The 25,732-nt window shown below is 38.0% G+C and overlaps 1 protein-coding gene across 9 annotated transcripts in view; it reads left to right on the top strand.

Moving 5' to 3' along the window:
- Nucleotides 1–17,290, top strand: part of SLC39A10 (solute carrier family 39 member 10) — a 59,134-nt gene extending 41,844 nt beyond the window's left edge. For 8 of the 9 annotated variants that reach the window (XM_071561709.1, XM_071561711.1, XM_071561712.1 and 5 more), the window contains exons 4-10: nucleotides 2,922–3,091; nucleotides 3,781–3,999; nucleotides 5,335–5,455; nucleotides 7,385–7,753; nucleotides 9,514–9,594; nucleotides 10,831–11,021; nucleotides 14,097–17,290. In XM_071561709.1, the coding sequence (XP_071417810.1) occupies nucleotides 2,922–3,091; nucleotides 3,781–3,999; nucleotides 5,335–5,455; nucleotides 7,385–7,753; nucleotides 9,514–9,594; nucleotides 10,831–11,021; nucleotides 14,097–14,255 (1,310 nt within the window). In that variant the 3' untranslated portion in view covers nucleotides 14,256–17,290. The remainder of the gene's footprint in view (nucleotides 1–2,921; nucleotides 3,092–3,780; nucleotides 4,000–5,334; nucleotides 5,456–7,384; nucleotides 7,754–9,513; nucleotides 9,595–10,830; nucleotides 11,022–14,096) is intronic. The other variant, XM_071561707.1, reaches the window with a different exon arrangement.
- Nucleotides 17,291–25,732: the final 8,442 nt, after the last annotated feature.

Genomic DNA, 25,732 nt, shown 5'->3' with positions numbered 1-25,732 from the left:
AGCTGATGAATAACTCAGCTTGAAGACCTTTAACATTTTAAGAGATTTAATTTGCAAAATTAATGAAGCTGATTGTGAACATTTAACATGTTTTATGTCATCTGTTGCCTTGAGTATAAATAAGACCTTTGCCAGTTATTTTCTAAAATTTGCATCCTAACATTGATTTTGCTGTGAAAATAAACAGTAGCCCCTAAAACAGGTCAACTTGATTAGATAATGATCAATCATTCTTCATAAAAATTTCCTGTACTCTTGTATTAACTACAGCAACATTACAATGATGTAATGATAATTTTTCCTTCTTAAGTAAGGAAGCGAATCACAAAATAACAAATCCTAGCTGGAATGTGGGGACTGTGGGAGGTGTAGGACAAACATCAGTCATAGAGTAACTGAACCTGCAGGTCATAGGATTTTACTAAAATGAGTGCTCACATGAGCTAATATAAACATTTTTAGGTAGAAGTATTTGCCAAAGATAAGAGGATGCAGTCATTTTTAAACATGAGCTTTCTGTGATTTTCTTCAGTTTTAATTAAAGCTTTCAAAAAAAGTTAACAGACCAGTGTTGCGTCTATTCTTTGGTACCAGCCTGTGAGGTTTCCTTTACCTCTGGTAGTGCAGTTCTCTATAGCAAAGTAAGTGAATAACTGATGACCAGAACTTACAAAGCCATGTTGGGTTTTCTGCCAGTAATTTACAGATACTTCTGTAACATCTTCTAATAGAGGATTTTCAAGGACTTATACATACAACTGAACTTTCACAGTGTACCTACTGGAAGAGGTCGCATTGTCACCACTGAGGGTTCCTAAGCAACTTAACCTAAAAGGAAAGACACATCCTACTATGAATCAAGCTAATAGAAGTGATACAAGTAAACAGTGAGCAGTTTTTTAAAGGTGGAGATCACTTAGAGCTGAGAAGTCAAAGTAGATCAGATCAGATGTAGCCTGTAATTCTGCCTGTGCAAATGCCAGTGTTCCCTGGAGGGGTTCCAAGAGGTGCACAGATTCCATATTCTAATTCTCATGTGCCTCCTCTTAATCATGATGCCATGTTTAGGGACTGTATCATTCATAAGAGTATGTAAGCCCTTCAGAGTTGTGTTTGCCAAAATTATGCTGTGATATATGAAACTTAAGCCAGTTTTCATAATCTCCTTTCCATTTCTCTCCATGTAAGGCTGTTGATTATCTAACCTGGCACTCAACATCGTAATGTGTTCAGATTGGAGATCCAGTGTCCTGACAAATGACTGTGTCATTTTTATTTGGGCTGCTTGTGCATGCATGCATGATTCAGCAATGACAAGTCCATGTATGCTGGTTTTCCAGCAGAGCCTATTAATCCAGAGGACTTGGCTGAAGTTCTCTGGGAATGAGTCAAGGCTGCAAAGTGGCAGTATTTTGGTCCTCAGGCTCCACATTACACCTGCTTTTGTATTCCCATTTTCCAACCTCTGCTTTTTAGTTCCTCATCTGATGGCAGTATTTGCCTTTTCACCAAATCTGTTTTTCCCTTGGTCTCAGTGAATGTGTGTCAGTGCTCACTGCATACTGTCCAAAGCTTTTTCCAGTCAGTTTCTCCTGGTGGATGTGGTCTCGTACCCTTTGCATTTCAAATTGTTTCCTTTTGTGCAGTATTGTGGAATGACAACTACAGACTTCGTAAGAATGAATATCCCAAAATAAAATTTAAAACTGCAGATGTTGTCAGCTTTGGTGTAGAACTAGACCAAGCCTGCAGCACCACAATTGTATTGACCAAGTCATGTCAAATCTATTCTGTAGTGGGTTTGGTACACATAGAGTTCTTGGGATGTTTGACATTTTGACATTGAGCAGCTGCAACATATTCATTCCTTCTCTCTTCTGTCATCCATACCTACCCCCCACTCCCCCATTTTCCAGGATGTTTTCCCTACTTGATCAAAAATCAGTGAACCTTCACAGATACAAGGGAAGTCAGATCATGCTCTGAAATACAGATTTTGAATCAGGAGTTGCTGACTTACCTTAAAGTTGGCAAACTGTGTAGACATTTTTGATTAAAAATGAAGCTAAGGAAAAACCTGGAAAAACCTGAAGCCTTTAGGCTAAAACTTAAAATACAGAAAATATTTTCTTAGGGTGAGATGCTGACTGCAAGAGCCATGTCTCTGCTTATAAGGTCACTTTCTTGAGAATTCCTTCTTTTGCATGTCATATAGAAATTTGCACATCTTCCCTAATTAAGACGATAATGTTGGATGTACTGCATTCCATTATCACTTATAATTAAAACAGTAGAGGTTCTCAGAAAAAATAAATGCTGCTTTTTATTGGTAGCAAGTTGCTTTCATCTCTTCAAGCTCTTCTTGTAGCATTTGATTTTAGAGTTCTCTGTCAAAAGTTGTCTTACTTCTCATAAATAAAAATGTGTATTTCAAAGTACTAGCTGAAATAAATATTGCCAAAATAAACATGTGACTCCAAACAGAAAAGGAGAAATAATGATTTCAGATAAATTTTGCATCAGAACCATGTTAAAAACCAATGTTAAATATGCCTTGGTGTTTGTTAAAATTCTGCTCAGTCTCAGCTTAAGTAGCGGAGGTGGTTTTGTTCCAATATGAAATCTTTTTGTGTTTCATTAAGGGCTACAAAGCTACAATTAGGACTAACAATCAGGGAGAATTGCTGGGCTCTTTTGAGCTCTTTTTCACTATATTGTACTGTACTGTGAATGAGCCTGTGTAGTTTTTTTTGCTATGGACTTCAGTACTGCCTTCATATTTTTCAGCACCTTTTAAATGACCAATCACATAAGTTAAAGGAAAGTCACCTTCTTAAGAGATACTTGAAAGTCATTAATCAGTCTTAAAGGTTGTACAGGTATTGTTCTGATAACCTTTCTGTATTCATTTCTTCCCGCAGCCTGGTTTTGTGGTATCATCTCTATCACCGTCATTAGCCTGCTTTCCTTGCTAGGTGTGATCTTGGTTCCCATCATTAACCAATGGTGCTTCAAATTTCTTCTAACTTTCTTGGTAGCTCTGGCAGTAGGAACAATGAGTGGAGATGCACTGCTCCATCTATTGCCACATGTAAGTATTGTTTCCTTACCTTTTATTCTTAGTTGTAAATGAATCCAGAATTTTCAAGGAATTGTTCAGTGTGTCAATAAATAAATTTTCACTGATGCAAATGTAGAATAACTTGACTGTGAGGGACATCCTGAAACACTGTTAGAGACTTCTGTGGGGTTATACTGTAATTCTTGAAAATGTTTTCTAAACATTTGTTACCTTAACTCTTTTATCAAAAAGACTAATGTTTATGTGTTTTCTGTGTGTAAATTCTAATGTATATCTTTCGTCTTTTTTTTTTTTAAGTTAATATTTTGAATCAGAATTAAGGCTGTCATTGCCTATAATGGTTAAAAAGAAGCATAAGGTTTGGTTAGTAATGGGAGCTTAGGAAGGGTCATTCCTTGTGACAATGAGAGTTATGAGAGTTACTCTCATTATCAGCAGCATTGTAAGAAAAGCTGAAGGTAGATTTTCTGCCACCGCCCAAAAAATTTCCCAGAGGAATTTTTTTTATTGATTAGAGTAATGAATAGACTAATGAAACTTTATATGGCAAAATGTGTTAGAGTGGGGGAAAAGAAAAAAAGGTGGGAATTTATGCTACTTTTCTGGCAAGGTGACATATTTTTTCATCTGAGCTGAGAGCCATTTCAGTCTCCTAATTGCACCAGGTCATGCTGTGTTATTATTTTGTCTCCAAATAGTCTCATGGAGGGCACAACCACAGTCACCACCATGGCCAAGGTCATGTCCATGAACACAAGCGTTCCCATCGACATGCCCACACACACGGAGTACGGACTGAAGGCTTTCTGGAAGAAAATGATCCAGTGCTGAAAGGTCTTGTGGCACTTGGAGGCATTTATGTTTTGTTCATCATTGAACATTGTATAAGAATGTACAAGCATTACAATAAACAAAAGGTAAGTACTAAAATTACATACTGTTTGAAAACATGGTACCTGAATTGTCTTCTGACTGTCGAGGGATTGTCTGTGATCAAGTGCTGCTAATCTGTATTCTGTCTCAAGTTATGTGAGGAAACCCCTTTCTAAAGCAGTTGCTTTTCTTAACACAGTAATTTGGGAAGGCAGTGTAGAAATCTGGTGGGGGAAGTTGCAGCTTTCTGGCCAGATACATTTGGAGGTAGATCTAAGTAAAAGAGGTTACAGCTCTCCCTCTAAAGTGCTGTGATTGTTTTCTTCCATAAACATGGAAAGCAGTGTGTAAGAAAGAACTAGTTACAGAGCCAGCAATTGTCAGACAATTTACAAGAAATTTAGCAGTATATTATTAGCTAACCATGCTGGTGTAACAGAAGTATCCAGTTTTCCTACATCAGAAAATGCAGAAATTTTCAGACTTCCTGCTTTCCATAAGTTGCCTATCAAATTTTAACTTGGTTTTCTAAAAATTACTGGATTTTTAGTGCTGGGGCCATTTTGTGTTCATGATGGGGGTATAAAATGGGGCCAGGTACCTTGGGGAGTGCGAGTGTGCGTGACAGTTCAATTTTAGCTTTTGCCTTCATCAGTCCACTTCAAGAACAAAATTATTTTGGTGAAACTGTAACTGCTTCTCCCAAAATGACTGTGAAAAATTTTTAAGTTCTCTGTTTTCACATCATACTTGTTGTCTTAGCTGGACAGGCAGCAAAACATTTTCTGTGTTGGAGGAGACATTTCTTAGATCTTCTGATAAAGGGATAGAAACTGTCACATTGGACATATCTTCTTTGAGATTATTAAATAATTAAATCCCCTACGCTGCTGTGGCAGATCCATAAGCTCTGTTGTATGGGCTGCAGATAGAGAAAACCTTGCTTTCTTACAGGAAAATACTAACAAGTTCTAGGAGTATAAAAAAATAAAAGCTGAGCAAATTAGGAGAACTGTTCTTGCTGCATGCTTGGTTTCTTGAACAAAATCAGTAAATATAATATCTGCATGCATGTGTTTCTGGGTTTTGAGAGCAATCCCTGTCGGAATGTGCTCTTACTGAAGTGAAATATTGTCTGTGTGTGTTTGTGAGGTTCTGTGGTAGGTAGCGAAGAGTTTCCACTGGGATAGCTCCTGTTGCTGAGCCTTGCCTATTAAGCTTATGCCTAATTCAGTATTCTGAAGTAACATACTTGTGTTAAACATGTTAACAGAGAGTAACTTACTCGCTTTAGAAGAGATTTTTAGACAACATTTCAGTTCCTTATATTTCCATCAGTGCCATTTTACAAACCAGATGTTACCCGTTTTCTGTTGCAGAGTAAGCAGAAATGGTGCAAAAAAACCCAGACTGAAGAATCACCAATTGGAAGGAAACTTTCTGATCACAAACTAAATAATAGACCAGATGCTGACTGGCTTCAGCTGAAACCCCTTGCAGGTTGGCATTTATTGTCTGAATGTTCTGTGATTACGAGATTCCAAGTAGTTGCATGTTACTTTGCTATAGTATGTAGCATGTAACTTCTTGTACAGTTTTGCTGCTATTATGCAAATCATTGTTAATAAGACTTAATAGGCTTTCCCTATTAAATCTTTTTTTATTTTGTTTTCCTTAGATCTGAGAGCATTCTGAGTACTTCCTAATATGCCATAAAGGTGGTTCTCAGACTTCTGAAGTAATCAGGTTTTGGGTTTGGCTGTGGTTCTTTGGGATTTTTTTTATTTGTTTGTTTTCAGGGTGTTTTTTGGTTAAGTGGTGCCTGAATAGCTCAGCCCTGGTGAAAATTAGATCAAAAATGAACACCCACACAACCTGAATGCAGATATCTGTTTCTCTTTGAAGATTCCAGCAGCTGAACCAATTATAGTTGGACTGAGAAGGCTAAACAAAATCTATTTCTTTTCATAAATACAACTGAGTATCCTGAATATTCCACAAGTATCCAGAACAACTTTGACGTACTGTTCCTTTGTGGCAGCCTGTGAATGCTCAGGCAGTGTGTACCCAGAAGGAATGCTGTAACCCCCGTGCTTCAGAACCTTCCTGTTCTGTTTGCCTGCATTGGCTGCTGGATTAATTTTTAATGAAGAGTCCGTAGGCTGTATTTATACAAATTCAGATTTGTTAATTTGATTGGTTTGTAGAAGGGAGAGTTAGGGCTGCAGCCTTCTCCAATCAGTTTAAAATGGGATATGGGACACTGACATACAACACAAGACTTTCAGCTGTGTGGATCGTGGTACATACATTTGATACGTCCTCATTTCCTATTATCAGACAATCAGAGGAATTTGCTTCTGATAACATGGAGCATGTACTGGTTTTGTAACACACTTGCTCTGAAAATGTGTTCTGCTGCTCAGTAAATCATTTGTACTGCAAGCACTGGAGGCTTATGCTGAGTTTGAATTTTGAACTACAGTGCCTCTACCACTGACTTGAATGGCCATTCCGTTTCTTTTTAAGCCACCTCCACATGATGTTTAAAAACCTGTTTATCTAGAACTCTTTGCTGCTTAGACACTCTGTGCTAGGTTTTTTAATTCCACTTAATGATTTGCTTGGTTTTGACTCTGAAATATTTTTTTTAATTATTGTGAGCTAATAAACACATTGTCCAGAATTGCCTTTTTTTATTTCTACAACTGGTTTTGTTTCCTGGAGTATAAATTGCCAGTTTTGTTTATTTATTAATACTTTGGAAATATTAGTAGACTTAAAATTCATTATGTAAGCCTTCTGCATTTTTTCACTTTGTATTACTTTGTAAAAATGGCTTTGATTGTTAGCAGGGTAATGAGCTACCCTGAAGGAGCCCAGGGTGTGGGGACACAAGTGTCTGACACAAGGATTCATGCAATACAGCGGGTCTGTAACTAGTTTCTGTAGCAGTGGCAGTTCATGGGATGCTGCAGTGAAGGCTGAGCTGTGACCTGTAGGGGCACGTGTAGGCAATAGCCAGTTACAGTTTCCTGATCCATTCGGATTCCATCTCCAGCATATAAAACATTATTATCATTCTGGAAACTCGCCTTTGCCAGTGTTGAACCATAAACTTTGGTACTAGCAAAATTACTGATACAAGCCTGGGCTGGGCTAAAACAGGCTTTGACTGCAATGGATACAGTGCTGTGGCTTTGTAGTGGAGACTTTCATATGCTGTACATGCAAAATAGTGAAAAAATGCTTTAATGTGAGTTATATTTTTTTTGCCTGAATATTAACGAAGTTACTGGATGGGGATGTGTTAAAATACTCCTTTTACTTTCAGGAAGCAGTTAATTCTTAGTTCAGTGGTGCAGCAGCTGCTGCTGAGGTGTTAAATCCGAATTAATGCAACCTCTCTCCCAACTGGCTTCAATGCAGGAGCAGACGACTCGGTTTTATCTGAGGATCGACTGAATGAAACTGAACTGACTGATCTGGATGGCCAGCTGGAATCGCCTCCCAAAAACTTCTTGTCTGTAGAAGAGGACAACAACATGCGCCATTCGCACAATGACGTCTCCCATGCTGCTCAAGAGCATGATCTTCATGATTCAGAGTATGACAGCCATGGCGAAGATAAAATGATAGCTAGAAAACACGGTCACCACTGGCATCACAAACATTCCCATCATTCCCATGGCCACTGTCATTCTGGAAAAGACCTGAAAGATACTGGGATAGCTAATATTGCTTGGATGGTAATTATGGGAGATGGCATTCACAACTTTAGTGATGGCTTAGCAATCGGTAAGCAAAAGCACTGAGTATTTCTCAACAGTTCTCCTTACCTTTAGTAACTCTGGTAATATTTTACTTATCAGTGATCATAGGTAAGGCTTCCAGTTGGCACCTGTGGTTACTGGCATCGTTTAATCATCTTCAGGGCAGAAATTAAAAGGCTGTCGATTGTAATAGTTGTTCCTTTGTTAATTTATGCTATTTTCACCAAAATGACTGTTTTGGTAGCAATGACAGCAGCAATCTCTGCCAAGTAAAGATAGATGTAGACAAACATCCTTGTGCATGGGCTTGCAGGTTTGGATCTTAGTATTTGCCTTTACCTTATAAGTAAATTCAGTCTTATTTACAATTAATTTTATTTAAAATATCTCTATTATTGGTAACACATAGACTTATACAGTACTTGTAAATAAAAATACACTATGAGTCAGGTTACTGAAATAATTTTTTGAAAGTATTACTTAGGATAATTTAATTTTTGTTTAAGCAAAGTATGATTTTAGCTTATGATCACTATGGATTTACTTCTAGCCAAGTGTGGAACAAATTGAAATGGCAAACAGATTTTATTAGATTTATTACATCGACTTTGATTCACATAATGCTTTAAATGTGATTTAAACTGTAAAATGCATTAAATTGAATATATGTCATACAAGTCAAAATGACAAGAGTACTGAAGTGCATACTTTTAATTTTTCACTAAGGTAGCTGCTAAGAGTACACAGGGTTCTGAACCACCAGAAGGGGGAACACATATTTGGAAGGATGGGGGGATAAGCTACTTAGTAGGGTCTGTAGTTAACAGTGGAACTTAACTACCATTCTTCCACTTTCTCCAAACAATTTCTAAACTCCTTAAAAATTAACTTTTTGCTTCATTCTCACATTAAACAGGTAAGAAATTTAGACAATGGCTTCTAAGGCCAAAAAGTGTTACTATAACTTCTGTTGAGAACTTCACTGTATTGAAACTCCATTTCTAAATATTCCTGTGCCAAGCCCTAACAGCTGATTCTTTGGTAAAATGTAGATTTTAGAAAAGCATGTTCATATTTTTAGTATATGAAGTTATGCATAATTCAGAGGAAAAAGTTGAATTTCTCCTCTGTCTTCAGATTGTGTCTTTCTACTTTATGTTGCCTGTTTTGACTGCTCACTGCAGGCTCTTTTTGTGCTTTCTCTGCTACAGTACAGAAATTTAATACCAGTTTTCTCATCTCAGAATTATTTAAGGTATGATCTTAAAGTTAATTGAATGAATTTAGCTTATGCAAAAGTTACTGAAAGACATTTATGGCTATGTTTTTATCCTTATTAATTGCCGATATGTGGTCTACATATAAGCAGAAAGGAACTACAGAGGTTATTGGTAAAATATTAGTTTGGATTTCCAAGCTGAAAAGGAGAGAGACAGACTCTTGCTCATGTGCATTCCTAACTGTCCTCATGTACTTAAGAGTTCCTAAATATGTACAAGTGGTGCTATTTATTAGCTTGTTTCCTTTATGTCCCTGTTTAGGTCAGTTGTGTTCTCATCTCCCTGGACTTGCCTTTCAGATACACTGAGTAACAAAGCATGCAGTGGTTATGCACATCCAAGATGCTTCCAGTGTTTCCCATTTATATACAGACAGGACACAGACATGCTGAAAAATATTAGAGTGCATATTCAACAGAAGGGTGTCATCTCTGGAAAATCTCATGATTTTCTGACTTGAAAACAGTGAAATATGATTTTAATTTATTTTTCTTTTTTTTTCTAGGAGCAGCTTTTAGTGCTGGACTGACAGGAGGAATTAGTACATCTATAGCAGTATTTTGTCATGAACTTCCCCATGAATTAGGTAACAAAGTCTAGAAACTCTATGTTGAGTCTCATCTGTACAAAATACTTATTTAAAAGCTGTTGTGGTGATCACTGTTATAAGCATAAGGCAATGCATATGCTGCAGGGGTGACCAGAACTTCAGAGTGGAAAGGAACAATCTTGCTTCAGAGTACATAATAATACAGGGTTATATTGGCAGGTATCTTATAGTTACAGCAGTTCTGTGAAGCTTTTTGAACACATTTTAAAATAAATGAACCTGGCACATCCTAAACCAGAAGAGTGATTCAGCATGGATGTGAAGTCATTCTTTCTGAATGTAACTTCCTTTTTCTAGTGTTCAAATTCATTGTGACCTTTTGTGGGGACTAATGCCTTGTTTTCCTCTTCCTGGATTTGCAGGATGAGGTGTATATAGCTAAGAGAAGTTTTCATAGATATTGATCAAAATTAAGGCTCTCTTTTATGTGCTGTGGAGAACTTATGTGAAGTAAATGACTTGGACACAAGACTGGAAGGAATACTAAGCAAGTCTGCAGATGATACAAAACTGGGAGGAGCTGTTGACTCACTGGAAGGCAAAGAGGCCCTGCAGAGAGACCTCACAAATTAGAGCACCAACCATAGGAAGCTCAACAAGGGAAAGTGCTGGATTCTGCACCTGGGATGGCACAACCCTGGGTGTACATATAGGCTGGGGAATGAGATGCTGGAAAGCAGTTCCACAGAAAGGAAGCTGGGGGTCCTGGTCAAGGGCAAGTTGAATCTGAGTTAGCAGTGCCCTGGCAGCCAGGAGGGACCACCATGTCCTGGGGGGCATCAGGCAAAGCATCTCCAGCCAGGCAAAGGAGGGGATTGTCCTGCTCTGCTCTGGTGCAGCCTCACCTGGAATATGGGGCAGTCTGGGGCACCTCAATGTAAGAAAGATATTAAGCTGTTAGAGAATGTCCAAAGGACGAAGGTGGTGATTCCAGGTCTAGACTCATCCATTCACCCTTCATGATTAATCCCTGTTACCCTTCTGACAATCAGCATGATGAATAGGCACCTTTAAATCGTATTTTAATGAGGGGATTGCTGCACTTAAATACAATTCTTACGAAAGTTTTCATGTTCTGTTGCCTTTGACCCTCTGTAGCATCATTTTTACTTTGGCAGTTCCTTGGACTGGTGAGATAAATGTCAGCTCACTCCTCTGCTCACTCTCCTGGGAAGCACTGATGCCAACCCCCGTGTTCTGTCTCCGTTGCAGGTGACTTCGCTGTGCTCCTCAAAGCAGGTATGACAGTGAAGCAGGCCATTGTGTACAACCTGCTGTCGGCCATGATGGCGTACATCGGGATGCTGATCGGCACGGCCGTGGGGCAGTACGCCAACAACATCACCCTCTGGATCTTTGCCGTCACCGCTGGCATGTTCCTCTACGTGGCCTTGGTGGACATGGTAAGGCTGGGATGGGGCTGTGGCATTTTTGCTTTCTGTGCATAAAGCTTTGGACTTCTGTGGCTGGGCCAATGGATGCTGGAGTCCAGTCTAGTATTCAGGGTTGTTCTTCATTAAAATTTAACCTGCATATATTCTGGAAAGTTTAGTCTGAACCTTCAGCGTGAGCAGCTGGTAATACATAGTTTTGTGGTGATTAGCTTTTGAAAAAATTATCTGGTGGGCAAATGCTGCTGCTTCAAGAACATGTAGGTACATTATCTTTAGTGTGTGTGTACCACAGATCCATATCCTTCAGGCAGTAATACTGTTGTGCATGTTATCAGTCCATATTCAGTCCTGATTCCTCTCCTAAGCAGTTTCAGAGCTTCATTTAAATAAGCCAGTTTCCTCACTTCTTGTCTTTCCCAAGCCCAATGATTATGAAATCATTTTTCACTGTTGGGGTATTTTGTAATGCTCTTCACTTCGTTATGGAGACTTTAATTTGTAAATATACTCTAGTTACTAGAACAACTCAGTTACTCAAATCCATTAATAGGTAGTTAAGTTCTTTTCAGTGCTTGCTAAATTGTTAACATCTGCATAGAGGGATTCTTCTTGCAACTACAGTAGCCTATAATTACAGGAGTATCACTTGCTTCTAAGTCCTGCGGCTGATACTTATTTCCTGTGCCTTCTTTGACTGAGGAAGGCAATATTTTCATTTCTTTATTCCTTATTCTTTCCTCTCTCATCATAGTAGCAAGCAAATAGTCAAAGCCCAATGGTCTGACTAAACAAGAGCAGGAAGGTTTCTGCAAGACACACTTGAAACTGGACCAGATTCTTGTCTTGATGTTTCCATAATCTGCCTTCTTCTCAAAAACCTACACACAATAAGAATAGATTTTGATTCCTCCAGTGCTGTCAAAGTAAATATCCAGCTGTGTTAAAGCTCATTATAGTAACACTAAGATGAAGCCTTTTTTCATCCAGAGCATGTTCCACCAAATTTCAAATAAAAACATCTGTGACTTTTCTGAACAATTTCTTCTTGATGCCTGCCAAGCTGCTCTCAGAAGTTCTGTTCATACCTCTCATAGCTACTGCAGCATTGCAGGGAGAGCAGAGCTGGAGCAGCACTGTGTGCAGCAGTTGGGCAATGCCTCTTCTCCAGGTAAATGTGAATATGCAAGAGGTTCCTACAGTGCTAATGTATGTGTGGGCTACACCTCAAAGATGGAAGGAGGGTTTTATTGCCATTAACAAGTTCTTGCAGTGCACAGCCTTATTCCCCTGCAGTCTTTCCAGGACCCTTTCTGCAGTAAAAAGTAATAAGTATTTTGAAGACAGCAACAGTGAGACGTGTGCCCATAGTATTGTTTACTGTTAAATAATTGTAATGGTTTGACTCATGGCTTCTTGGCTTACTTGGTTAAACCCATAACAATGATGTGTTGTTTTTTTTTACCTTAAAGAGGAGGGGTCTTTTGCTTGCTGTTCATTTCCACAGTTTAGGGAGTACATGAGCATTGCCACACTCCAAAGCTAAGACTTCCACTTCTACTCATCCTATTCTCCTTTTTCATGTCCATGACTGGAAGTGGAGACAGAGCACTGTGCTCTTCCTAGGTTTTGAAACAGATACCATTTCATTATGTTTAGGAGCATCTTTAGTTTCAGAACAGCAATATTCTGTCTGTAGAAGTTACAACTTCTACAAAAACTTGAATTATGTACAGGTCTTCCATTAAAAAAACATGAAGGTTCGAATTGGCAGCAGCAATTCCAGCACAATTCTCTGACTGAGTTTTGTGTTACTTGGTGAAAATAACTCTGATTTATTAAAAATAATTCTGCAACAAATCTTGCCTGCCAGCATGACAACTATATAGCAATCTTTAGTAGTGTAAAGTCTGTGATTACTTCATTTATTTTAAAGACTTAACAGTACTTTGTAGTTTGGTATAGTGCCTGCTGTTAAGGTGCCAGGTCTATTGTATATGTAATTGTCACGGAATTGTCAATTGATATGTATATGTAATATATCATTATTCACACCAGTTTGGGGGGATTCATATATATTTAAACACTCAGTGGATCAAATTAATTGTCAGGTTTATGTAACTTTTAGAAATACAGAAATACAAGACCAGATGGGTGTAACATATATGGGGTTTTAGCAGCTTTGATATCATTGTCTGTTGTGCAGAATTCAGGTAGTCAGAATAACTAAAACTACTCTAGCCTATCTAATGAAGAGCAGTAAATAGACTTCTGCTCTTTACTACCTGAAGCTTCCATGTTCTTCTGAATTATCTTTTTCCATAAGTGTGTCTTGAAGGAATTCCTTTGTTTACCTCCTGCTTTCTTGAGTTAATTTCTTTGTAAACATGTTATTTCTCTTCTGTATGGGTCACTTTCTAAAACACTTAATAAGATTTATTTTCACATCTTCCAAATCCACTCTTATTTGTTACTTTGGTCAGTACTCTTTGACTTTTCTTGATAGGTGAGGAATAATAGGAGACTAGCCAGAACTTTCATAATTTTTTATAGCTTCACATAGAATTTCTCTTTAATTGCTTGTAGCTATTATTCCCATCTTTAAAAGGGATGTGTATGTGAATATGTGTAAGCATCTAACATGACAAATGAATGGCTAAGTTAATCAGCAAAGTCATTATAAAGGGTATATTTATAGCAATGTAATTACTGTAGAAATAGGCAGGGCTTTTTATTATGTTTATTTGAGCATGACTTAATTTTAATTGAGTAGAAGTACTCAAGAGAGCAGAACTGCTGGGCTGGTCCTTATCTTGAGGAACTTAACATTCAATTAGATGTGTGAACCAGTAAAAGGTTAAGAAAAAAAGGACAAGAAAAGGCTTTTTTAGTTTGTTTTGTAAATAAAAGATATGATCATGTTTTCTTGAATGTAGTGGTTAGGTAGAGTTTAGGCTATGTATTGTTGTATTGGTTTCGTAACTGAACCCCGGAGTGTTTATTCTTGACAATATCATCTCATAAACTTGTCCATGTATAAATGGAATAGAGGTGAAGTAACTTTCTAAATCGCTTTTTTCCTTTTAGCTTCCAGAAATGCTTCATGGAGATGGAGATAATGAAGAGCATGGCTATTGTCCTGTGGGGCAGTTTGTTCTTCAGAATCTAGGCCTGCTTCTTGGATTTGCCATCATGCTGGTGATTGCCCTCTATGAAGACAAAATTGTGCTTGACATCCAGTTTTGACCCGATGCTGGTAATCACTGTGGTTCCAATAACGTTGCTGTATGGCTTTGAGTCTGCACTGTTTGCTGTATGCACATTGCTCAGAGGAAACGCAGTGGCTTGCACTACTTACACAAGGACAGCACATTCATTTCTGCCTACATTAACTTCTGCTTTTTTCTAATTCAAATCAGATGAGGTCACCCAATGCAGCTTCTAAACTCGAGTGATCAACATTTAGGAAACACTAAATATGAGAAATGAAGGCCGAGTTCAGTGTACTATTAAGGGAGCACTGCTTGCTTAAGAAAGAAAAAGTACAGTGAATGATCTTCTCATTTGGTAAAATACCATTTCATTAGTACACTTGGACAGAACCCAGAAGATATTGCAGCTAAAACTCATACCTCTGCAAGGAACCCAAGCAAGCTTTTAGTGCCACATAAGCCTTGAGTAGCACAGCTATGTATCTATATAGGTATAGATATATACAGATATGCATACATATATATGTATGTGTGTGTATATGTATATGTATATTAATTCTGTGCTGTTTTTTCTGCATAGTGGTGACTTGAAATATTAAATCTTACAGCAGGACATGAGTGGAAACCACTATGCTAAATTTTTTAAAAGAATCCCAAAACCCAAACACTGGTTCAATTCTTTAGGGACGTGTAGAGCTCATGCCACCATTCACCCCTCCTGTGTAGGAAGTCAGGCTGTTGCCATGTACTCTGCAAAGTGTTGCTTCTGTCGAGGATCAGTTTGACGATGTTTTTCCCAACTAAAATTTATTTGATGTTTGTTCCTTGATATTAGTAAGAAGATGCAAAATGCAGTAGAATTAGTAGTTAGCTTGGGGAAATCCCTGACATTGGAGTTATTGAGCTATTTCTGGTTCTTTCTTACAGATGCTAAACATGTATTATGTGCCACTTGCAGCATAAACTACTGAAGAATTGTGGCTGTGAATTTGTGCAAGCTCTTTTAACAGAGAGTCCATGTGGGAATTTCTCCATTTTTTAAAAACAATTATTTTGAACTGTTTTCTTCTCTTCATGTTAAAACAATCCAAAGTTCAAGATGCTAGTTACTGAACCTGGGCACAATGGTTAAATTATGCTCTGTGTATGTTGTACTGGTAGGTTATTTACAATACTGTAATAGCAGATCAAATGTGTTTCTACAATGCCTTGTTATCAGATACTGCAACACCAGCCATTTCTGGCAGTAGAGAGTATGTAAGATTTCTACTTCCAGTATAAAGGAGTTCATTTCTATGATATTTTTTTACAATTTTGGTATCTAAATTAGATTATTAAAAAGCAGATGTGGTAGAACAATGGTATATGTCATTCGGAAGAATAGACTGAAACTTTGGGCCTTAACTTGCTGGGACCAGCTGTCCTGGATCAGATTGTGCTGATGTGCGTATATTGCCAGACATGAGTTAGTTCTTCTTGTACCCATCTCCTTAAAAACAATTGTGAGTTTGTGAGGAGTGCAAGTTGATTCTGTAGTACCAGTCCTAAGCATGGTAGTAGCCTTTTTTAAAGCATACAGTTTGTCTATTTTCTGTGTACGCCAGGTAAAAGCTGTATTTGGACTCTGTGCCGTAAGTTTTGTTTCGCTCTGCTTGGTGCCAGTGTCGCTGCTGAGAGCACTGATCCTACCGCCTTCAACGAGAGCCACTTGGTATCTGCATTCCATTTCAAGTTAATGTGTTTCCTGTGGCCCTTTACTTTTGAAGCTTCAGTGGTCAGTTTAGCTTTTACTGAGAGCAGCTCATGTATTTTAAAGTTATCGATCAGTTGCCAGTATTTCTTCCTAATTCAGTATCAGGAAACAGTATTAAGGGTCCATTTCAAAGAAGGGTGCAGTTTCTTCAGTGAAGAAGCCAAAAGCCCAGAGTTCAGGCAGGCATCTGATGTTCTGAACTCAGATTTTATTTTTTCCTCTTTAAACGTTTACTGTTGGGCCCTAATTAGCAGACACACTGTTGGTAGCTTCAGAGTACTGAATTTCTGCAGTGTAAAGCTCCTGGGTAACACTTTAGCATAGTGCTCATGTTTTGTCACTGAGTACCATTTTCAAAGAGACTTAACTCACTGGATAGATACCTTCTGAGGATCTAAGTTAAACAATCTGTGTTTCTTGTGTATTAAACTGACTTAGTTTTTCTTTTCTGTTAATTCTGTCAAGTATAAGGGGGTTATTATGCGGCTGAACTGATGTTTTGTCAAATCATATTTTAAAGTTTATTTCTCTTACTTCTTTTCAAATGAAGATTTCTGTGTTTCAGGTAGTATATTTACTTTTGTATTAGTTGGATTATGGTTATAGCTTAATACACTGCCTCTGTAGGAAAATAGTTAACTTCCTTCCAAGACCATCTTCAGACAAGGGAAAAAACATGGTCATTGAAGGTAGGTACTGTATTTTTCGTGGAATATAGATTGTTTACTTTTATTTTCTAATATTTATTGCAAATGTAACAGAGCAGTGTAAGAGCTGTGACTTCTTCTATATGTTTCTGTCAGTATTGAATTCCAAAAAATTCTAATGTACACTTGTGTTACAGACAATCTGAATTCCACTACATTTCTTCTTGGCTTCAACATTCCATTTTGCTTGAATCCAGAGTCTCATTTAACTTGTATTTGTTGGAGGGCATAAATGTTACTTGTATATTACAATGCTGTCACTGTGTGACATCACATACGAATTTTGATGTAAATCACATTGCACTCAATCTGCTGTGATTATGCTTAGAAAATGTTGTAGTTGCTAGATGCAGTGTGATTTTTTTATTATTTTTTTTTCTTTCCCCATTAACAACTGAGTCTATGGTTTAAGATGTGATTATGGTCCAATAAGATAACTTGCTGAGCTATTGGTCTTTTTGTTAAAACTAGATCATTTTTTAAGATTTTATAAAGCTGGAAATGATCAAATGCTGTTTTGTTCATTGTCAACAGTGTTGTGTTCATTTTATGTATGTTCCTTATACGTAAGGAGCCTTCAGAAAATAAAATTTATTCAAGGAGCAGAAATTTTTGTTGGCTTTTATAAGGTGTTATCGTGAACTTCTGTATTTTAGTACTCTGTTCCAAATCTCATGAAAGGCACAAATGCAATATTGTTAAAAAAACTCATTTTGATTTTTTTGATTTCTCTTTTTACATGGCACTTTAGGACTGACATGCATTCCTTATAAGTGATCTAGAAAATGCACCTACCTCCCCACATTGCAATAGGTTTATGAGTTAACTTGGCACAGTAACAGCACACTCTGTGTGATCCAGAGTTCTTGTGGTTTGTCTGAGGGAGTCACCACGACGACAGATGTGGTGGAATGGCCTGTAGTTGACAGGATCCCTCTTCTCTCCCTGGTCTTGTACACTTGGTTACTGTGGAATGTCTTTTCTCTTACACAGCTTCAGCCATATCTGCAGTAAAGAATAAAGTAATCCTTTTCATTCAGACAGTCCTGGATTGGCCAAAGTATTTTTACATTATTGGCAGGGATTTTTCATTTGATTTTTAACAGATAGTTCTGAAAATTTCTTTCTTGTTTCCTCTGTCTTAGCAGATTGCTTCCTCTCCCAAAATACGCAACACTAAACTTCCCATCACTGTCATTATTAGCAGAAGATTCTCAGCCCCTCTCAGACACTAATTGCTATTTCAACGCAAAACATTTTGATTAAAATATTTTCTTCAGAATCACCATGGCAGCCCTTTCAAGAGCAGAACCTGAGAATATTAATTCTACAGTGTTTATTGATATGTATACTATAAAGTGTTACCAAATAAAAGCTACTGACCACAGGTACTGTGTTGTAGAGGATTGTGGGATGACATTTTCCGAGCTTCTCAGTTTACCTGTTCCAGTGTGCTGCATCCAAGAACAATCCCTGAACTTAGACCCCTGAATCGATTGGAAAAGGTATCATTACACAAAACCTGGAAACGTTTTCTAGCTGAGCGCAGCAGTTACTGCAATGCCGTTACTTTGCTGCCGGTTAGTTGGGTTTGTGTGACTTTTTCTCTGTTTTGTGTGTTCTAAGTGATGATCACATAAACTTATTTGATCTTACACTTTATTATAATTTATTATGATTAAAATTCTATGAACTTTTGTACAGTTACAGTGTCTAGAGATACCATCATGTATCCAGGCTATTCTGTTGAGTGACAGAGCCTAAAAACTGTTCCCTGGAACAGGATGCTCTTTATGTTTGTCATTATAAATTTTGTGTGTGTGCTACCGTCAGTCTTAATCTTTCTGAACTTGGAAGTTTGACCATATAAACAGTCTTTCACTAGTTAGTCTTCACACTGTTTCACTGCTTAAGTTTCAAATTGATTATACCTTTCTAAACTAGTTCATTAAAGGAATACAGGAATTTTTTTTAAAAAAGGTCTCTAAATATTTAAAAAACATATTACATTGATTTTGACATAGCTGTCATTCCATCAGCTCTCCAGAATCAAAAAAGCAAGTTACAGCAACTTAACTGGTTTTCTTCAAACTGATAACTCAGTGAAGTATTAAAAACAGTATTAAGAACAGTTCCATTTAATCTGTCCTTTTTTTCTGAGGAAGGGCAAGCTAACAAACATACCTGCAACTGGAAGCTAAGATAAGTAATCTATAACAAAGTGATTTCATAAAAAACAGCAGTCCCCTATTGCACACTGATCATTTCCATAAGACTTTCTCAGCCATATGTAAAGTAGCATACCCAGCTTCTCTGCTTGATGTTTGGTGTCCTTGCCTTAGGGAAATACACCTCTTTAAGCATTTATGCTAATGGATGAAATAAGGGGGGAGAAAAAGACAAGCTAGCTTGAAAGTTTGATCTGCTGTGGGAAGTTTGGGGTAAGGAGTGTCCTCTGTTGGAGTTATCTTACACCTATAAACTAACGTGGGTATAAAATACCCATATATGGATGCTAATCCAGGAGGCAAACTAATCTCAGTGGTTCTTAAGGACTTAAACTTGTGGATCTTATGGAGAGCAGTGCAGTTGTACATGTTTTCCACCTGAACCCATTACCTTAATGGCACGACTCTGAATCAGCAAAGTAATGCTATCTTCAGAATACATTAGCAAAGGCAAATAATTGTGTCATGCCTTCATTTAACCATCTTCACGAGCAATTTCATATTCCTTATCTTGCAGCACTTCATAATCAAATTCTAGTAGTTCTATTGGAATGGTGTATTTTCTGGCATAGTTCTGCTGTTCATCTGTCAGAAATGCTTGAGTGAAACACGGTGCTGAAACGCAGAAGGCTGGTGGAGTTCTGTTTTCACCACAGCTGCAGGAAGAGAAAAGAGAGGAAAAGAAAAACTCTGCATTTAAGTATTTTAGTATTTAGGAAAGCAAATATTTTCTAGAATAACAGCAGACATAATTTCTCCCTTTTTGAATCCAGGATTGTCTTTCTCTTTTCTGAAAGCAGTGGAACTTGGAATGGCTTTTTTAAAAAATGTCACTAGCTTCTGCCTTTAAAAAAAAACCAACCAAACAAAAACATCTTAAAAAAACCCCAAAACAAGACAGAAGCCAAACCAACCAACCGAAGCAAGCCAAAACAAAACAATTAAAAAAAACCCACAAGAAACCACCCCCCACACAAAAAAATCCCCAACATTTGCCCTGAAACACTTAACAGGAAGTCAGTCCTGCAGCTGCCCAGAGGCTTGCAACTTGGGAAAGACTTTCTTTTCCATAGTCCTGGAATTTTGCCTTCCAGAATGCTCTTCACGTCTTCCAGTTCAGCAGACATCACTGGTGGCCCCTAAGAGAAATTTTGGAAAGCAGGATGTCAAAATGCCTAACAGGCTTGCTAAAATGATTAAAAATTGGTGTAAGAGCTCTGTCCCTCACATTACAAACTTCTGGGTCAGTCAGGTAGAAGCAATACTGAGAACAAAATAGTGCATCAGTGGATTTCATAGGAAGTTACTGCAATCTCCTGTCTGATCTGTAGTCATCAGATTGCTCAGGGAAAACGTTCTTAGCCTCTTTTGGAGAAAGCTGCCCATACTGGAAGATACTCACTTGCCATCCTTTCTAAGAAATGTGGTCTTCCCAGACCACTTCTGAGTTGTACTGACTTTAAATGCTCTTTACTAGTCTTGTTTAAAATTCTGTGGCACTGCTGCAAGTGCCATATCCTAAAGCAGCAGAATTCCCTGTGCTATTGCAAGAAATTTCTAGCTTAGAATTAACAAAACCCAGTTACCTACAGATGCATCCTTACTTTTTTTCCTTTCTCCTGAACTGTGGTATCCATAGATTGTAGCTGACTTACAAACTGGACTAAAACTGCCTAAGGAGTTGTCAATTGTTACAGGCTCGGAGGAGTAGAAGATACACAACTGACTGTGCATTCACAAAAGCTGTTTCCTTAGAAAGACTGTATGGAAAAGTACCAAACCAAAAAGTCCTTAAAAGACATCTCAAGTGGAACAGTAATTTCACCAGACTGGAGATAGGACATAACAGTAAATGCACTACACCCAGTAAAAAATGGTAAATATAAAATAGTAAATATAACACACCCAGTAAAAACTGGGTGGGAAAATCTGAATAATGTGGAGGTAGAGTAGAAAGTTAGGTAAGATGGTGTGTGGCTTTTACTCCTTACATACCTACATGAGAAGAACATTATCAAATAGTAGTTGCATTTCTGACCCTTGGTAACACCAGCATTTGTGTTCATTCCAAATATCTCTGGGAAAGGATTCAGTGGAAGCATCTTTGTATATTCAAAATCATTTTGGTACTGAAAAAGGAGATGGGGGGGAAAGTAGTCCAGACTTACAAGAAGATGCAGAAACAGCCAGTCAGCCCACAAGAGGCCACAAGCTGTATCTCAAAACCACTACAAGCTTTCCTAGTGTGTAAACTAAGATATAAAAGGTAATACAGGGGCTGACTGTGCCTCACAAATCCTTTGGTCCGTCCTCTTGCTCTGAAATCAAGATTGGCTTTGCTTAAATAATTTCTGAAAAATTTCTGACAATTGTTGAAAACTCTCTTAAAATGAGATCCCAAGTGTAAGGGCTGCAGCCCCTCTCTGGGCCCACTGCTTCCTAAGTGTCTGAAGGTGTTTTGCTGATGACTAACATGCCTTTCCTATGTGATAAATTAAGCTGATTACTGTGGCCTTTCTACCTGAAGCAGATATGATGACTAATTCTCTTATGCCTGTTTTCTAATGCTTTTATCTTCAGCAGACTGCATTTCTCATTTATTGTTTCCTAAGTGTGCTGACTCACAGCAAAACCAATTTAGTTGGTGGTAAATGGGGGGGTAGGGGGTGATGTTTACATGATTTCCCTTTCTTAGAAGTCACTTAAACAAGCTCTGATAGAATGTGAGATTAAGCCACGATAGCGTGCAGAGACAGCAGTGAGCACTGAGACACACGTCAGAGTCAGTAAAGACAGATAAAAAAAAAAAGCTGTTGGTAATTCTCTCATTCTGGGATACTTATATCTCCTTGTGGAGAAACAAAATAAATGCCCCTTGGATCAAATTCATAATTAGTTTGTCATGGTTTCTGAGAAAAAGTCCATGTTTAGAACACTTAGAGAACTGATCCCAGTCATCAGTGATGCTGCCACCCTAATTGCATTCTGCAGTCACACAGTGAAGAGCATCAACTGGCACCTCCGGAAAAAAAGCCAGACAGTGATCTGAACAGCAGCCTAGCAATTCTCTGGGCAGCCCTATCTGTACCACTGTAATTTACTTGGAATTCATCCAGAATTCTCACTGGAAAGTTTAAAAGCTGTTAATTACTTCTGCTAGTTCATGCATGAACTGTTTGATCTCCAGATCTTCAAATAATCATCCCTCGAGTCATCCAGCATTGCTGCTTTTGAAGAATAATAGCACCAAAAATTTCCATAGTAATGCAGCTAGAACTCCCCTGAGTGCAAGTTTATGGAAAAATCTTCCAAAATTATCTCTACCTGTTTGGCATATTTCTAAAATAAATGTATGTTGTCACAGGGCCATGGCTATGCTCACAGGGGGTTTTTGGGGGGAGTGGCTGTTTAGAAAATAAAATCAAACATGCTTAAAACCTAGAGGTTGGGAGAAACTGGACTCCTCTTCCGTGCATAAAAAGAACAAATTATGAGTGATAACTGATTTACAGGAAGTCAAGGCAAGAGTGAGTGACACACTGAGAATTGAGATGAAACAAACCAGTCAAAGTAGCAAGAAATGTTTACTACATACAAATTAATATCTTAAGGGTAAAAAGCTTCCCTCCCTGGTAGGCAGTGTATTTGTTCATAAGCTCTTGTCATAGGACATCCCACTGAAAACCCACCCCACCTCGCCCTCCCCACACTCTCCATCAGGAAAGGAACACACATCTCCATGAAGTTGCTTGAATCACTTGCCTGTTAACCACATTATTGCTTGAATTTGCCTGTTAGCCACATTGATAACAAAAATCACTCCAAGCTAACAGTGGTTTGAAAATAACACTCTGCCCCCTTCCTGCTCAAATCCTAACTTTTGACAGATTTTGGCTGTGATGGGCTGCTTATGAAGCTGGAAGAAGTGCCGTGTATTGCCAGCAAATTCCAGAGAGGCTTCTGTGAAACACACCTCTCTCTGCAAACAGGGAAGGAAAGGCCATCTGCCAAAGTTACACAAAATGACCAGGGTTGTCTTTAATCTGCAACAGTGTAGGGTCTGCTATTGAATAAATCACAGAGAAGACACAAAGTGTCTCAGTATATTTTACACCTCACAATAACATCACCAAGAGTGGAATCTGCAGTCCTTGCCTAGATACAAGTTCCAATGAATAAAGCAACTACAGGGGGCAAATACTGCTCTATTTTGCATGGCAGAACTTCTGAACTGTAGTTTGAAAGTTCCCCACATTAGTTATGTGCTGACCATGGTACTCTAACCACAAAATGCATGTGGTTAGCACAAGTGCAAGTGGACCTTGCCTTCCAGTTCTCTGCCCCCACTGAGCCCTGGCTGTGGCAGCACCAGCCTGCAGATCCACAAACAGTGCTAGAAAACACAACCAGGCCTGCTGCCCACTGTGAGCTGTGCCTTGCACTGCCCAGGGGAGCTGTGCAGCTGCTGCCTGGGTCAGTCACGTCACAGCTGGATTGGAGGGTCCAACCCAGTGGCCCAAAATTCTGCCTTTCTTGCACCAGCGCTTAGGAGAAGCAGCAGCCACACAGCAATAAACTGTCTTGAGCTCAGCCTTAAAACCAAGCGCAATACCCTTAATAATTCATGGCTGGTTCAACCCTTTGGTTTTTCCTCTCTTGTCCTGCACAGCAGTGCTGTCTCTGAGTCCCTCAACCCCAGCATCTGTTTGTGAGTCAGGAGTAACTTCTTGGCACACAAAGGCCTTCAGCAGGGTCATTAAATTGTCATGAGCACCTGTTCTAAATATTCCCCTAAACTCTCAAAGAATTTTGATTTTTAAAGCGATATATTCACATACATGTAATTAATATACATGACATACAACTATGCATAGAAGACCATGCACCTGTGCAATTTTGGTTTACATCATTGTACTATGAAACATTGCTCAGACTATATTTTTGGGGTTTTTTCTCCTTATCAAGATAGACTCTGGCCTTTACACAAAAACATCATTGGTTTTCAATTGAGACAATTTAGCAAAATACACAACCTCAGTTAGGTGATCTACATTAATTATAGAAAAATACTGTAAAATCATGTAAAATACGCTTGCACACAGACATCTAATTATAAAAAGAGTGGCCAATATTTTCCCAGTCTTACTTTTTTTTTTTAACGGGAGATCTGTATTATTAATGCCATATCAAAATCCTCAATTGAAGAAGTAGGAGATGGCCAATAAAATACAAATTAAATTTACTCTGTTGCCAGTAATCAAAACTAGATTCTTTGCAGTGGAGGACAACTCTTTAATTTGTGAGATTCCCCCCCCTCCCTGGATCATACAAACAGAGCCACCAGGGTCTGCTTTAACTGAGTAAGAGTTGCAACATCTTTTCTGCAGCTGCTGAAAAAGTCAAGATCAGGTACTGGATATCAGATATTTAATATATGGCATAGTTTAAAATACAGTTTAAATATTTTCTTTCATGTCATTTCACTTGACTAAAACCTCTTCTCTGTTGTCTATTGAAAAGGTCCAATTACACTTCCATTTAATCTGGAACTATAAAATCCTGGCAGTTTCAAAATACTGAAACAAAGTATTTTGCTCCTGCTCTTGAAGGAAGTGGACGAGGTGTGCAGTTTGGAGGCTGGAAGTGTGTCTGTCATTCTCAACAGCACAGAATTCTGGCAGAATAATAGTCAGGAAATGCAAGAAATACATCTTACCCCAAAACAGCAACTTTCTAGTATTTTAACAGTACTCTTCTACATAACAAATGATTTTGGCTGTTAGGAATTTTTGTTTGTTTGTTTTAAATGCCATAATAACAACAGTCGAGTTTAAAAAAATCCATCATTCAACTCTTCGATTCTGATGTGTAAATATCACCCAGGATTCTAAGGTGGTTTTAATAAATATGTTACACATAATGTATATTAGAATAAACATTTAAACCATTGCACTTTTGTTCCATTTTTACTTTTGAAATTACACAAACAAATTAGTTAAATAGATCATGACATCATAAGATTATAAAATATGGCAAAAATATTTAACCAACAAGTTCTTTTAAACAACAAACTATTAATTCCTCAAAACAATCAACTTGCATTAATTAGTGCCTTGTGTTAAAGAAAATCAGGAGATCAATTGTAACATGTTCTTGGGTTTTGAGCTTACTTTGGCATTTCAACCTTCACTTAAATAAAGTTCCTTACTTCATGCAAACATACACGTGTGCACACACACACAAAAACATCAGCTATGTTAAAAAAGTCTGAAGATATTAAAATACCTGATCATCAACAAACTACAGAAGGGCTGTCCTGGAGTCTCCACCAGCAAAAAGTATAAATACCAGTGTTGTGAATGATGAATTCTGGCACCATTTGTATTATCTAAAATATAAAGTAGAAATACAGTGCCCTATTTGGGGTGACACATATTACTCTGAACATCTGAATATAAATTTCAAGAACAGTATTCCTGCTTATGAAATTAGATACAAGTACAGTCCCCGAGGAATCAGTGATTTAGCATATGTAAATCTGGGGAAAAAAAGATTAAATTAAAAGTCCTATGCAAATGTTCCTTAATCTCATTTCTGTCACTACATCTGGACAGGCTGATGTGTTATTTTCTGCACTTACTCCATCTGTATTACAGAGAAGATTTAAATTTTTCAAGTCTCATAATGCAACACCTTTCAAAGGTGTTGAGATCTTGGCTTAGAAAGCTGCTGCATACAGCAGACTTGAACATATTGGTGTTTAAAATTCCTGATGGAGTTAACTGGGCCCTGTACCAAAATAAGAAACAATTTCTAAAATGAC

The sequence above is a fragment of the Pithys albifrons genome, chromosome 8 (assembly GCF_047495875.1).
Source record: "Pithys albifrons albifrons isolate INPA30051 chromosome 8, PitAlb_v1, whole genome shotgun sequence".
Taxonomy (NCBI): domain Eukaryota; kingdom Metazoa; phylum Chordata; class Aves; order Passeriformes; family Thamnophilidae; genus Pithys; species Pithys albifrons.
This window is presented reverse-complemented; position numbering and strand designations above follow the sequence as displayed.